We start from the raw sequence: 14,244 nt of genomic DNA, 5'->3' as shown, positions 1-14,244 counted from the left end.
CCAGACTCTTCTAGTATAGTTTGTGTAATTCCTAAACCATCCCTTTCCCTGGCCTTAGCTCTTTGCCTCTGTGAGTCATCTTAAGCATTGTCATAATACAAAGCAGTGACAAAATTGAACAACATTCGCTGAATCCTTACAATGTGTCTGGGACCATGGCTTTTGTCTGGAAGTGACAGATTAAAGGGGAAATTGCTAAAGTCTTGTAAGTCTAATTAAGACTCAGTCCCTGAAGTGAGAGTATTGCTCGTAAATTCCAGGAAGCCCTCCCAGCCTGTGATCAGTCCTCCTCCTCCTCCTAGAATAGCATGGGGTCCTGGGTCCACACTGTCTCCCCTGCTGCGCACTCACCGTCCCGCCAAAGGCCAGCAGAGAACCCTTGATGTAAAGAATGGCAAAGGACGAGAGAACCTGAAAAAAAAAACGACTTTTCATCTCAACTGTGAGCCTGAGAGAAACCTTTGTGTGCTTTAAGCTGATGGGGTGAGCACATCTGAGGTGGAGAGCCTCGCTCGCTCTCTCTCTCTCTCTCTCTCTCTCTCTCTCTCTCTCTCTCTCTCTCTCTCTCACACACACACACACACACACACACACACACACACACACACACACATACATACACACACACACACACACCCTGTACCCCTTGCAGGGCCCTTTTCTCTCCAAATGCTCAGCATTGTACACAGTAGGCAGATGATGGATCATTGGATAGATAAGAAACGACAACTAGGAAGAACTAGTTTCTCATCTCTTAGGGGATGTTTCTGTTCTTCATTTGGAGCCAAACATGAAAACAAAGACTCATTTCCCTCTACTTCACAACATTTTCATATTTTTCAGATAAGGACCCTGAGACATTCGTTCCAAGTCTGAGAATTGGTACCAATTCAAAGTCCCCCCACCCATTCTCTGTCTTTGTATGTGTGTGCATGAGGGAGGTCACAGGACAACCTTGCCTATTGTTTCTCAGGTACCTTTGGGGTTTGTTTGCCCACCTTCTCCCCCACCAGCCTAAAACTCACCCTGCAGGCTGGGCTGGTTGGCCAGCCGGTGAGATCCAAGGATCCAACTGCCTATGTCTGCCACTGCAGGGGTCACAAGCATGCACTGTAGTACCTGGCCTTACTTCTTTTAACCTAGGTTCTGGGAGATCAAACTCAGGGCCTCATGCGTACAAGGCAAGCCCTTTACCTGAGCCTTCATCCTGTCCCCTCGCCTTGTCTTTCTCCAGTCTCCTGGTGCCTCCCTCCTTCATAGAGTCCATGTCAGCTGGGCTCCAATGTTGACGGGAACAGGACTATGGAGGGGCAGAGACACCATCTCCCTCATGATGGCCGCTCCTCAGCAATCCTGGGTGGTCCCCCAGGCTTCTCCCCCTCTTATCTGTGGAATTGGGCTTTTCTGCTTGTGTATCGGAGACTCATGTGTAACTCTTTAGGGCGGAAAGGATGAGACATCCTTTATGGACAGGTAAAGGACAAAGCTAAGAGAACAATGGTATCATTTGAAATTAGAACTAGGTTGAAATTACTGCAGATGAAAAATACATCTTTATTTTTTATTATTAATACTTTTATTATTATTAGTGAAAGTTGTTAGGTCCTTGGGCTTTTCGACTAGAAATTAACATTTAAATTAGACTTTTTTTCAGCTATGTAACATTTAGGCTCCTAAGGAATATTATAATTGATGCCAGACCATCAGCACTGTGTTAACAAAGCGCTTTATAGAAAGCTCTCCACAGCACTTTCTCTCTCGAGTTCAGTAAGAAGCGAGTAACAAGAGAACTGCCTCCTCTAAGGAATTCCTTTAACCTTTCCAAAACAAAATATTTCATGCTAATTCCTGCTTAATTGGAAGGAAGTCATTTTTTAAAAAAAAAAAATATCGTTGACTATGGGCTTGAAGCCTGTTCCATCCCTGACCTCTTTAATTTAATCAAGGTCACCTAATAAACTTGCCCAAACAGCTCTATTTCTCAATTAGAAAAAGATAGTGCAGTTTAGAAGCATTTAGTGTGTGATTAATAGTGCTGAACTGGGGATTCAGTACTTGCCGGGCCTTTGTGAGGAGCTGCTGCGGAGAATAAAACGTTCATACCTGAAAATTATACTCATCAGAAACTCAAAACAAATCACTTTAATGAGCAAAGCAAAAAAAAAAAACTGGCTGAGCGAGGTTTGTGAGGAAGGTTATCGTGCTCAGTATGGAAAGGCTCTTCATGTCTGAACTTCTCTCTCCAGTGGAAAAAGCTGCTGTAATTTAGCCTTGCAGACAGTTTATAAAATACACGCTGCTTTTCCTGCCCAAGGACTCCAAAAACGATGGGCTCCAAGTTGCCCAAATCAGGCTTCTAGAGAACTCACATTCCAGGGCTGGACAGAAGTAACGAGAGAACATTAGAGGTCTGGGACCAGAGCCGTCTGTGTGGATGAAACACTCAGCGTTCTGAGAAGCCACCCTTGGCCGCCTCCTGCATAGACTTTCCACTTGGTGAGCTTGAGGATGGCCAGACTCCCCTGGAAGCTGTTTTGAAGAGGACATTATTCAGGTGGTGAATCATTAGAATGCTTGAGAAAGGAGCAAGCGAGACTGAGAACGGGTGTCCCCAGTGCAGTGCTGACCAGCATGGAGAAATAACGAAGTCAGACCAAGCCAGACTCCTAGATGCAGCTTGCCAAAGGGTGTCCCCTCTCCAGCCATCAGCTTTCTTAAAGGCAGCATGCGTTCCTGCTTTTTTCCTTAAGATTATGGGAAAGAATCAATGAAAGGATTTATGGCAAGTTGAAAATACCTTGTGCTGTAATGGAGAGTAATAGCAGAAGGTTTAAACATGGTATAAATGAGCGTCCCAGTCTGGGCTACACATAAGAATCACCCGGGGACCTGCTACAGGTACCCATGCCCTGGGTTAATGCCCCGTCATCTGTTACTAAAACACACCCCAGGTGAGTCTGAAGTACAAAGGATGGAGAGAGGGCCTATAACGTTAGGGTTGATGGCTATTTGTGTTAGTAGATGGGAAAGGAAGGAACAGACAAGACAAGGTAATAGAATATGAGAGACACTAAAACCAAGGACAACGGTCACCATGTGTGATGGACAGAAAGTGACTGGGCCAAAGGAAAGAGAACGGAGAGGAAGCAGTGTCCATCTAGTGTGTAAGGCCCTGGTGAAGAACTTGCCTGTGCCAGCACATTCGGAGTATTCACTGATTAGTGTAGGAAGGGTTGCTTGAATAGGGAAGCAGGATGAACTGGCCCAGAAAGACCTGGTACCAGTGCCAGAGTTCCTGCTGCCTTTATGATGTTCTAGAAGAGCCAAGACTGTCCCCCTGTGTTGGTGATCAGAGAGGAAGCAGGCATGCCAGGCAGTTTCCGGGGAGTCACATGTTTGCAGCCCATGAATGGCCTGGGAAGAGCTTGTCCACCTGAAGGACCTCCTCTCCTGTGGCAGAGGCCAGGCCAGAGGCTGAGGTTCAAGGGTGAATTAGTTATTAAAGTTCAGTCAGACTTCCTCAGAGTGAGAACCACAAGCCAGCCATGGCGAGGAAGATAGCTGCTAAGAAAAGCAGTGTGGGGATCAGGAGGATGGAGGCTTAGCCTGGAAGATTCGCGGAAGCACTCAGTCACAGCATCCAGAGTAGAACAGGAAAGAGATTAAGGAAATGTAGAAGTATACCACAGACAGCAGAGAAGCCTAGAAGACCATGCCTGGTGACGAAAGCTGGGACAAGGTTCTTTCCCTGACAGAGATGCCATTAGAAGGCGCTGAAAGAGATCAGGTGTCAAAACCTAATGAAAGACGAGACTGGCAGAGCATTATAGATAAGTGGCATTAGGTTCCCGCTCCTCCGACCCTGCTACTCAAGGTGACAGCTCTTACAGTACTCTGTGGAGAAGGAAGGTGAGGGGCTGCTCTGAAGTAGTTGGGGTGAGATTGCACGTGGAGAGTGGGGTGCCTTTCTCAAAGCACAGGTGCAGCTGGGCTGAGCCAGAGATCAGGTTCGGGAAGCAGCGCTTGAGAAGAGGCACAGAGGACTGCTGAACTACCCAGGGCAGGATGCCTGTGCTTCTTGGGAAATGGTATTATTATCATCATCATCGTGTGTGTGTGTGTGTGTGTGTGTGTGTGTGTGTGTGTGTGTGTGTGGTGCATGCATCAGGAAAAGAAAAATAGTGCTTTTTAAGGGGGAAGAACCCTTTAATACGGTTCCTCATGCTGTGGTGACTCCCCACCATAAAATTATTTTCATTGCAACTTCATAACTGTAATTTTGCTACTGTTACGAATTATAAACATTTTTTGGAGATAAAGGTTTGTCAAAGGGGTTGCAACCCACAGGTTGAGAACCTCTGGCCTAGGCACCTCCTCCTGGAATCCGCCCAGTCCTTGTTAAGTCAGTTTCTACTCCACACTTTCTGATCCTATGTCACTTCTGCCTCCTCCCCAGTGTGCTCTCAAACAACAGCATTCCTCCTCTGGCCGCCACCCATTGTTCACTAACTTTTCAGGCTCTCCTTCCTGCTAGCCTCTGAGGTCAGGACAATTGGGGGAAGAGTCTGGCTCCTTGGGCCAGCCCTGCCTCAGCTTAGCCCAGAGTGGCACTCACCCGGGGTGGCCCTAGTCTCCCCTTCTTTCACCCTGTAGACCCCAAAGTTTGCTCTGACTTGACAGCACATCCCTCAGCACTGGTGATGGCCGACTTTGCCATTGGAAGTCAGCGTGCCTCTTTCTTTCCCTTATTTTCCTCTGAGGAAGAGCGGGTAGGGCGGTAGCAGAGGAGAACTGGAAAAGTGGTAGAATCTGATGTGAGTCTCAACAGTGTCAGGAGCCCCAGCCACACCTCCCGGGCCTGCCCCTGCTGCAGACTTCTTCATTAGGAAGCGCTAAGATGGGGAGGGACAGAGGATGTGTTTTCTGAGTCACCTGCTGCCGCTCGCGCCTCCAGGCTCACGTTTAAGCCGTCATAATGTCAGGCTCTGGTTTACCTGCGCTCCTCAAATTACCCTTATTCCACCGGCCTCACACAAAGATGGAAATAGACACTGCCTTGTGTGTCTGTTTAGCGCTCCCTAATAATAGCTAATGTGCAGACGATAATGCACACTGCAAACATAAAGTGTTATGTCAATGCTAAGTCGTAATAATAATAATCCTGCAGAAATGTAGCATAAGGAATTTCCATGAGCAATTTGAGGACGATTGTTGCTTCAGAGGGAATACAGGTATTATTGAGAAGCAGACCAATTGTACTCTGCTGACTCCGGAAGAGGCTCCGTAGCAAAAGATTGGTTTGTTGGCAGATATCCCACTATGCCCCCAGCTCTGTGCCTGGCCACCAGGGGCATGGGCAGGGATAACAGCCCCAGGGCTTGGGCATTCATGGAGGTGTTTGGTGTTTTTCTCTGATCCTCATCTGCCACCAACAGTAGACCAGGGGACAGATCTTTGGGAGGTCAGAGCTTCAGGAAGAGCGTCTCTGCCATTTCCACAGACAACAGAGGCAGCAGATGGGTGAGTTCCAATGATTAGGCAATGTATATCACCTTCGGGTTATTTAAAGGGCCAGGATATTTGGTCTCTGGAGTTGACACAATTAAGGGAGCCACATTAACAACTTAGACTCTATGAGCTCAGAGACCAGTGAGCATCCCTGAGCCCTCCTAGAAGACAGAGGGCGTAGAAAGGAGTCCCCCCTGTGGTTTGTGTGAGGGCTCTGGATTGCATAGGGGTGGGAGTAATTCCTCCATGGATCAACCCCGGTTTTCTCCTGTGGAAAATATGTTTATTTTAGACTAGGGTCATCCCTTCCGTTTTTGTAGCTAGGCCTCTGCAACAGAACTCTCCTCAAACAGCCAGAATGGACTGCTTGACCTCCATTACAAACAAGACACTCCATTATGAGCCCCTATTCCCACCTTTCTCAGACTGCAGCGTTCAGCTGGCTTTGGGCCACCCCTGGGGCCACAGTCTGTACCATTAACTGGCTGTGTCACCTCAGCATCGCTGACACTTGGTCCCGTCACCACAATTCTGTAAAATAGAATTGATAATCATATCCACGGTATCACGTTCTTGTGAGGGTGGAAGAGGGCAAACACTGTGGATGGTGTGTTCAGCTTTCATGTTGGGTTTGGATTTGGATTTGGGTGGGGTTTTTTTTCTTCTGATATTGTGGTGGTGGTGGTGGCATTAATGGCGCTGAATGTAGGGCCTCATGAAGAGAAAGCAAGTGCTCCACCAGCCAGCTACAAATCTAGTCCTGAAAGTTGTGTTTACAGTAAAACTGTAGCTACTGCTGTTACTTGGGGGAAAGTGGATTGATGACTGTAGCTTTTGTCCAAGTCTCCCCTCACTGCTAGGGAGGTGCTGAGGATGGTGGGTAGGACTGAGCTTTCACGAGTGTGAAAGGGGCAGGGGACATATGGAATTAACCTAGAAATACAACCAGACTGGCCGGCCAGGCATGTTGTTCCTTCCGCAGGAACTGTCCAAACAGAATAACCCAGGCTAGCTCAGGAAATGGAGTGGAATGAGCAGGAGCTTCCCGACGTGGTCTCAACATCAATCTAGTCCCTTAGCACCACCTGGCGACCTGGTATGTTTGACCTTCAGACCAGATACAGGAAACTGCAAACCTGGTAGAAAGCCCAGAAGTAGGTGTTTCAGTCAGTCTACCAAGAGAGTCTAATACGGACTAATATTTGAAGAGTGTCAAGTTAAGGTAACACTGGAGGCCATAGAAGGTCCCAATTTCCATGGCTTTACAGAAAAAAAAAATGATTTTTGATCCCAGAACAGTCTATTTTATGTCAGAGCTATCTCAGAGGCAAGAAGCGCGTTGGGGACTGTGCAGGTGTCATGGAGGGTCCTGGCTTGCATCCTGCCGGTAAGAACTGGTCCAGCACATCTCCTAGTGTGGCCACCTCTCACCTAGTGTGGCCACTGCATGACACTGAATGACGTTTGCAAACAGGAAACAGGTTTGAGAAGAGAAGCATGAGTTTGGGTGCATAGCATGATGGTCTCTGCCATAGAGCAGCCAATGAGGACCTTGGCTACCCCACAGACATGCTTACACAGAGAAGCAGATAGACCTATGAAAGAGTCCTCAGGTCACTGAGTCTTAGCTACAGCACTTTCTTTAGATATCAGAAAGCAAACTTCTGACAGAGAGGGGAGCCCCTGAGGCTCTGAGATACTGTAGGATCATCTCCCAGGCCTTCAGCCTAACCCTGCCTCCTTGTGTATAAGGACAATTGCCTACCTGGATAGCAGCCAGTGAAATCCTTAGGAAAAGACTTCCTTTGTACATGGGAAAGAAATACACAATTTAACCACATCCTCCCAGCATTCCAGAGTACAGCCGGCAATGTAGAGAGAGAATGTTAAATACAGCATTCCCCAAAGACACAAAGACGAACAGTTCCAGAGAAATGCAAATATTGCCAGCAACAATATGTTAAAGCATTTTATTATTTAGTTACATCTTGCCTGAGCATGAAAAAGATATTAACACACTGTCAGCTTACTGGGACATAACCCAAAATAACTTACATTTTTCATATATTGCTAATTATTTTTCTGAGGCTGGCTCAGGCTGGTAAGAGAGAGATTTCAAGGCTTTCACCAGATTATTTACTTAAAGAAGTTAAGCATGTCATTATCTGTTCCCATGGAAACCCAGTCAGTAATCCAGGCAATGGAGGAAGAGGTCACTTTGACCATAATTAATATAGAAAATAATGGTTTATATAGAATCTGGTAAAGGATACAATGAGATGCCATGTAATACCTTTAAACCTTTTTCTCAGCAATGTAATGTAATCTCTGGATCAGTTCTCGCAGACCAGTGACACTTCAGAACTTTAACTAATTCAGTGCTAATTCTCCAAACACAACACAGTTTTCCTTAGCAGGAATTTACCCAATGCTTTTAGTTGCTCTTTTGTTTCAGACAATTCCAGTATCTAGAATTTTCTAAAGTACACAGCGAGTAAGAATACATGAGTGTATCTGTCAGCTTTACCCTTCCTAAATTGTATACAGTATGGTTCCTTGCCTTGATTTCTCAATAAATCGTAGGTTGGAGAACTAACAGGGCACCAGGCACCACTAGATTTAAAATTGCCAGCGGTCGGTTTAGTTGTGCTTGGTGTGGTTTACAAGTAGGCTGTTGTATAGGATTCTTTTTAAAACTGAAATTTGGTGATCCACATGGATGGCTCTTCCTAAATATTTTAAATTTATTGGAACACAGCATACTCCATGAACGTTTTTACTCAGAGGTAGATAGTCATTCATTTTAATCCTCACACTTATTTGAGTAGTGGATTTCTTGCACTGTCTCTTAAGGTAAATTTTATTGTAGAAGCTTGGTGACACATTTATCAAGACTGTTTAATTTAGTACAATGTCCCAGAAAAAAAATGCAAGCAGAAAAGAAGAAAAATGAGTTGACCTTTCAAGTTTCTGGGTTTCTAACACACCAAAAACTGACAGGCATTATTAGGACTTGGTTTCTTTCAGAGTTCTAGTTCAAGAAACATAGCACAGCCTCTTCCAGGCAGCCTTGTCAAAGGGGTACATGTGGGGCCACTGCATGATGCCGAATAACGTTTTCAAACAAGGAACAGGTTGCCTCAAGTTAACTGGAGTCAATACACAATTTCTCACCCTTTAGAAAATAACAACTTTGCCACCACGGGTATGACCAAGTTTGGTTTTTGTAAATATTAAGCCTGAAATTATTTAATCAGGAACATAAATCAGTTATATGCCCTAATTATGAAGATGGTGATGGGATTGGTTATGGTATTGATTTTTTGAGGGGTGAGGAAATTTACAGCTGTTTTCTTTCTTTTTCCCCCTTTTAAACATCATGATCTTGCATTCCTGTTCCAGGAGTGTACCCAGCACCATAGTCTGCTTGCCAGGCACAGTGGTCATGGCTTAGCCAAAAATAAGAACTCTCAGCTGGACCACTCCATAGGCTTATAAGACAAGCCCTAGAATAATGGATGGAACTTTCCCTGTATGTATTTATGTTCAGATGATTTATTAAAATAATGCTGCTGGCACATGCTTTATAGCTGCTTGCATTTTTGCTACACAGATTTCACGATATCTTGCAGACTATGCAATTCATTTGGAAAATGTAATTTTCATCCCTGCATACTAATCGATTTCCTCACAAACACCTGCTATCAGTTATGATAATAAAAATGCCACTCTGAATTGAAAAGGGGCCAAATAGAGCTTCCTAAGGAAATGACTTAAGTGTCTTTGAATGCCACCAAATGTAGTAATGTGCTCGTGTAGTGCCAACACTTTTTTCATCGTTTGCATCCTCAGTGATTTTGCCATGTTACAGCATCTCTCTTTGAAATAATGCTTCATAGCCCTTGCCTTGGGGAGCAGTGAGCTGATGGCTCAGGACACCCTGGTGTCTCAGGGTGGGGCAAGATTTGAGGGACAGCTACACACTGTTAGAAAACATCAACCCGTGCTCCTAGGGAAGCTCTGGGTTGTTTCTGATTTTAGAAGTCCTTGGAAAGTGTAAAAGCACCTACTCCTTGGCCCTGCACACCCACGTACACCAAATCAAATTTCCTCCACTCATTCTCTTCACCCTCCTGTTCATTGCACTCACCATTGCTGAACTAATCTTCCTAAATCACCAATTTCATCAGACCCTTCCATTACCCCAAACACCTTCAGCACCTCTCACCCTGTTGGGTCTGAATGCTCCCATCCTGTCATCCCAGGCTCCACCTCTTGCTCACTGCTTCTAGGCTGCTAATCGCCTTTTAAAGCAAGTGTTTCTCATTACTATCTAGAATGGCCTCCCTCTAAAGGTCACTCCTGGGCCTTTGCTTATGATCTTGCTCCTGAGAGCACCTTCCCCAGTTCTAGGATTTTCATATTACAAAGCACACCTTTATTCTATCAATCTGTAGTCTCCTTTTGTTTTTCAAAACCCCTCTAGGATGTGTTCACTTGTCATATACCTTGATACTAAGTTGCTTATTTATTTATTCAACCAATGTTTATTGAGTACCTACTTTATGCAAAACATCATCCTACCCTTTTTGTCCTCTAAATGCATTAGTTTCCTTTAGGAGTGCCAGTTTTTTATTTTATTTCAATAGGACTTGGGGAAAGTGATATGTCCTGTTGTTCTCTTTTGTGATCTAAGATACCAAGACAGACTTGGGCATAAGGAAGTATGCAGTAAATGCTTGTTGACTAATTGATCCCTAATGGCTTTATGCTGGGAGTTTCCTGATTAATTGCATGTTCTGTTTGATTAGTATTTCAGAGTGAACTATTCATAGATTATCATTTTTACAAAGTGGAATACTGTATAACACTAAACTGTAAAGCTATTATTAACATAGTTTGATGTTTGCTCTTTGGGGAGAGGACTTGCTGGGGCCTCAGAGTGCCTGAGTAAAACTCTATGGTCATCAGATGTTCAGTGGTGCCTACGGGTTGCTAGCTGGCCTCCTTCCGGCCCTAGGTCATGGCAAATGGCAGGTGGGACATAGACATGAACACAGGGGCCTCTACACTCTACCTTTGCACGCCATAAGTCAAAATCCATGGAGACACTTCTAGTAACAAGCTTTGCAAGTGTTATTTTACGTTTCCTTTCAAAAGTAAACAATGGCTTCCATAAGGGGAGAGAAACAATGGGCCACTACATGAAGAGTGTGTGGAAGATGTTGGTTTTGAACAGTTAAGAAGTGAACTCACATGAACTGACACAGCAGTGTCAATTAGAGCTTGGCTGACTGACCAGAGTCCGGATTTATGTTCTGTCTCAGTTACTTTGAGCACACTGGTGATCGATTTCTCTGTGTCTCATATGGCCGTCACATGTTAAAATAGGGATCAGTAGACTCACATCTAGGCCTGATGGGGCGACTCAGTGGGCTAGTTCATATGAAGAAGCCCCTGATCCAGGGACCTTACTGTGGCAGTAGCCAGCAGACCATTGTTATACTGCAGAGCCCACAAAGCATGAGATGGAAGGGAGCAGGGCAAGAGATTCCTCCCCTCCGACTGTCTCCTACCACCCTATCACTCAGGGTTAGATGTTTTTGGAGCCCTGAGGTGTCTAAGACCCTAAGCAAACTGCCTTGATTTCTCAGTGAGAAGAAGATGGGAGATTATACAAATTAAGTCTTTGTCAACACATTGAGACTTTCAAGTTTCAGGGAGGAGCAGAGCAACCATTCAGCCTTGTAGGCAGAAAAGAATTTTAATCTGTCGGAGAAGCAGGTGGGACTAGGTTTCCATTCTGATAGCAGTAAGAGAAAACAATTTGTACAATTTGTCCCGGCAATAGAGCAAGAAGGAGCGCTGTGCATATCTGTTCCTCCCTCCCCTGGGAGGCTGCTGCATGCCTCAGCCTGTGAAACAGCCACTTATTTGACAGAAAGAAGCGGTCCAAGAGGCTGAGCAGTCACACAGCCCGAGAGAGGACAGTCAAGCAGTAGATATGATGGTTGCCAAGAATTCTGAGCATCCTCAGCACTGAGCATGGCAGATTAGCTTTTGGGAAGGTGTCCAGCTTTTTGTCTAGCATGTGATAGGTGCCATCCCCCAAAAGATCAACTCCTAAGGTGGTCCACACCAACTGTTAAACAAAGAGCCCTGAGGTAAGGCAATCAGGGTTTAACTTCTGAGTTGGTATGAATCCCAGTTTAAGAGAGACTTTCCTACCGAAGGACACCTCAATCTGGGCAGGAAGGTGACTCCTCAAACTTCTTCTGTCTCTCATACAGCCCTGGCTGCTCAGGCCTATGCCCTCAAAGAAGAGAATGACAGTCTCCGGTGGCAGCTGGATGCCTACAGAAATGAGGTGGAACTGCTAAAGCAGGAGAAAGAGCAGCTCTTCCGGACAGAGGAGAACCTCACCAAGGACCAGCAGCTACAGTTCCTGCAGCAAACGATGCAAGGCATGCAGCAGGTACTGGCCATGGGGTGCTGAGAGAATGGGTCTGTGTGCATTTGCGTGGGGGTGAAAGACAGCTGTTGGTTGAAAAGGGCAAAGGAAGAGAAAGGATGACCAGAAAGCTAAGTCCATGGCAAAGGAAAGCGCTGAAGGCTATTGTGAGAGCTAGACTCTGGAAAAGCCAAGCTAGGGAAATCTGTTGAGAATCACCCTGAGGATAGGAAATAAAGGGCAAGAATTTGGAGGGTTAAAAAGTGGTATATGAATGTGTGTGTGTGTGTGTGTGTGTGTGTGTGTGTGTGTGTGTGTGTGTCCGTGATTTGTGGTCAAATTCTTGTTGACTGTAATAACATGTTTTATACTTAGAGGAGTCTTAAGTTCAAAGCTGACAGCTGATCTTTCAAAAGCTATGTGTTTGGGGTTTTGTTCATTTTCGAGATCATCATCAATACAAAGTATATTCTTCCCGTCTCTGGATTATTCTTAGGGTCTAGTCAGGTTTAAGAATTGATTGTTGGGTCTGGAAAGATGGCTCTGTCTGTGAAGTGCTTACCAGGCAAGCCTGATGACATGAATTCAATCCCCAGAACCCATGTCAGAAGGCTGAGTGTGCTGGCAGGATTATACTTTCAATCCCAGCACAGGGGAGGTACAGACAGGCACAGCCCTGGGGCTTGCTGGCTCCCAAGCCTAGCCTAATTGGCTAGCTCCTGTCTCAAAAACCAAGGTGCCTGAAGAATGATACCAAAAATAGATCTCTGGCTCCACATGCATGAATGTGGTGTGCATGCCCTGGCATATAGGAACACACACACACACACACACACACACACACACACACACACACACACACACGAAGTGATTGCTGATGGAATGGATGAGTCCTGAGTTGGGGCTACAGAGCTATAGGAAAGAAAAGCCATGCTTTTGTTGAAGAATACCAGACTGTAGTCTGGCACACTCCATCCAAAGGCCTCTGGACTTTGGAGAATTTGTAGTGTCGTTAAAAAGAAGGTGGCAGCTGTGATCTGAGAGCTTAGGGGGAGCCTGTGCTATGGGAAATGTGGAGAGAGGAAAAACCAAGTATGGACAGTTAGGGAAACGGAATAAAAAAGATTCATAGGTGGATATGTATCTGAACATATCCATTGATAAATAGTGTTCTCCAGGCATTGGGGTCTTTGAGTTAATTTAAAATAATAGAGCATAAATTGTCACCATGGCACATGGGCATCTTTTAATTACTCCTTTAAGGATACAAAACCAACCAATGCTTTCTGGTGGGGGGGATTGTTTTTGTTTAAACCAGAGAAAGCTATTAGGTTGGTGGGAAGCTTGATTATGGTGAATAGAGTGATTTCTGAATTCCCCATATTCATACTGACTGTTCTCTTAAACCAGGAGCAGGAGTTGCCTATGAACATGTTTTTATGATTAGGAGTGACTACCACAGAAACATGAGTCAGACCAGGAAAAATAATTGATAAGGAAGAGTATAAAAAAAAAAGTTTAAAAAAGGATAGCATGTTGGGAAGTGAGCAGTGGTCAGGTCATAGAGACTGTCTTAAACATCTCTTGCCATTTTAAAGCAAATTTTTGAGTCCTGGCTCTGAGTCCTAACTGGTTGATGTTCACAGTGTGTGTTAGACTAATCAGTGAGATTCGGAGGTCAGAGCCAGCCAGGAAAATGTCACTGCAGTCATTGCTCAGGTCCCTGCACTTGGAAAGCTGATATAACAGCTGCTGTGTGGGGTTCCTGGGGTTGTCCATATGCCCCAACAAGGGGCACGGGGATGAGGCTTGCCAGCATGATAATCTGTCCCATTTTCCCCAAAGAACTTGATGGCAGACACAGCCTGCAAACTACTGTCACACTTCAGGCAGCAGGCCCTCTTTGCCTCCTGAAAAGATGTCTCTAATTTCTTTAAAAGTAGATAAAACCTTGAGGCTTGTTGCAGCGTGCAAGATTGTTCTACATTGGGGAGACACCTGCTGGGGTCTCAGCATTGGAACATGAGCCATGCATCTTCTCCACAAAGGGCAGTATTGGGACTCCTTAGTGCTCCAGAGGAACAATGGCTGGTAGAGTTTCCTTTGCACGACTGCTCTGTTGATAGGAAATGCGCTTTAACACAAAGGTTCGCTTGTTCTTGTAGTGTGGGTTTGAATTCAGCATCAAAACTGATACCTCACATTCTGAAGGTTACAAGTTCAAGATCTAGGCATCAATAAGGTTGGCTCCCTCCAAGGCTGTGAGGAAGAAGCTGTTCTTCCAA

General features: G+C 45.2%; 1 protein-coding gene across 6 annotated transcripts in view; it reads left to right on the top strand.

Annotated features, from left to right (window-relative positions):
* The window catches only part of Enox1 (ecto-NOX disulfide-thiol exchanger 1), a 562,201-nt gene that overhangs the window by 463,631 nt on the left and 84,326 nt on the right, over nucleotides 1-14,244 (top strand). For all 6 annotated transcript variants that reach the window (XM_052732691.1, XM_052732690.1, XM_052732689.1 and 3 more), the window contains one exon: nucleotides 11,799-11,983. In XM_052732691.1, coding sequence (XP_052588651.1) covers nucleotides 11,799-11,983 — 185 coding nt within the window. The remainder of the gene's footprint in view (nucleotides 1-11,798; nucleotides 11,984-14,244) is intronic.

Source organism: Peromyscus californicus, unplaced genomic scaffold (genome assembly GCF_007827085.1).
Source record: "Peromyscus californicus insignis strain IS unplaced genomic scaffold, ASM782708v3 Scaffold_12__1_contigs__length_115047231, whole genome shotgun sequence".
Classification (NCBI taxonomy): domain Eukaryota; kingdom Metazoa; phylum Chordata; class Mammalia; order Rodentia; family Cricetidae; genus Peromyscus; species Peromyscus californicus.
Note: the sequence above shows the minus strand (reverse complement) of the source record. Positions and strands in the feature narration are given on the sequence as shown.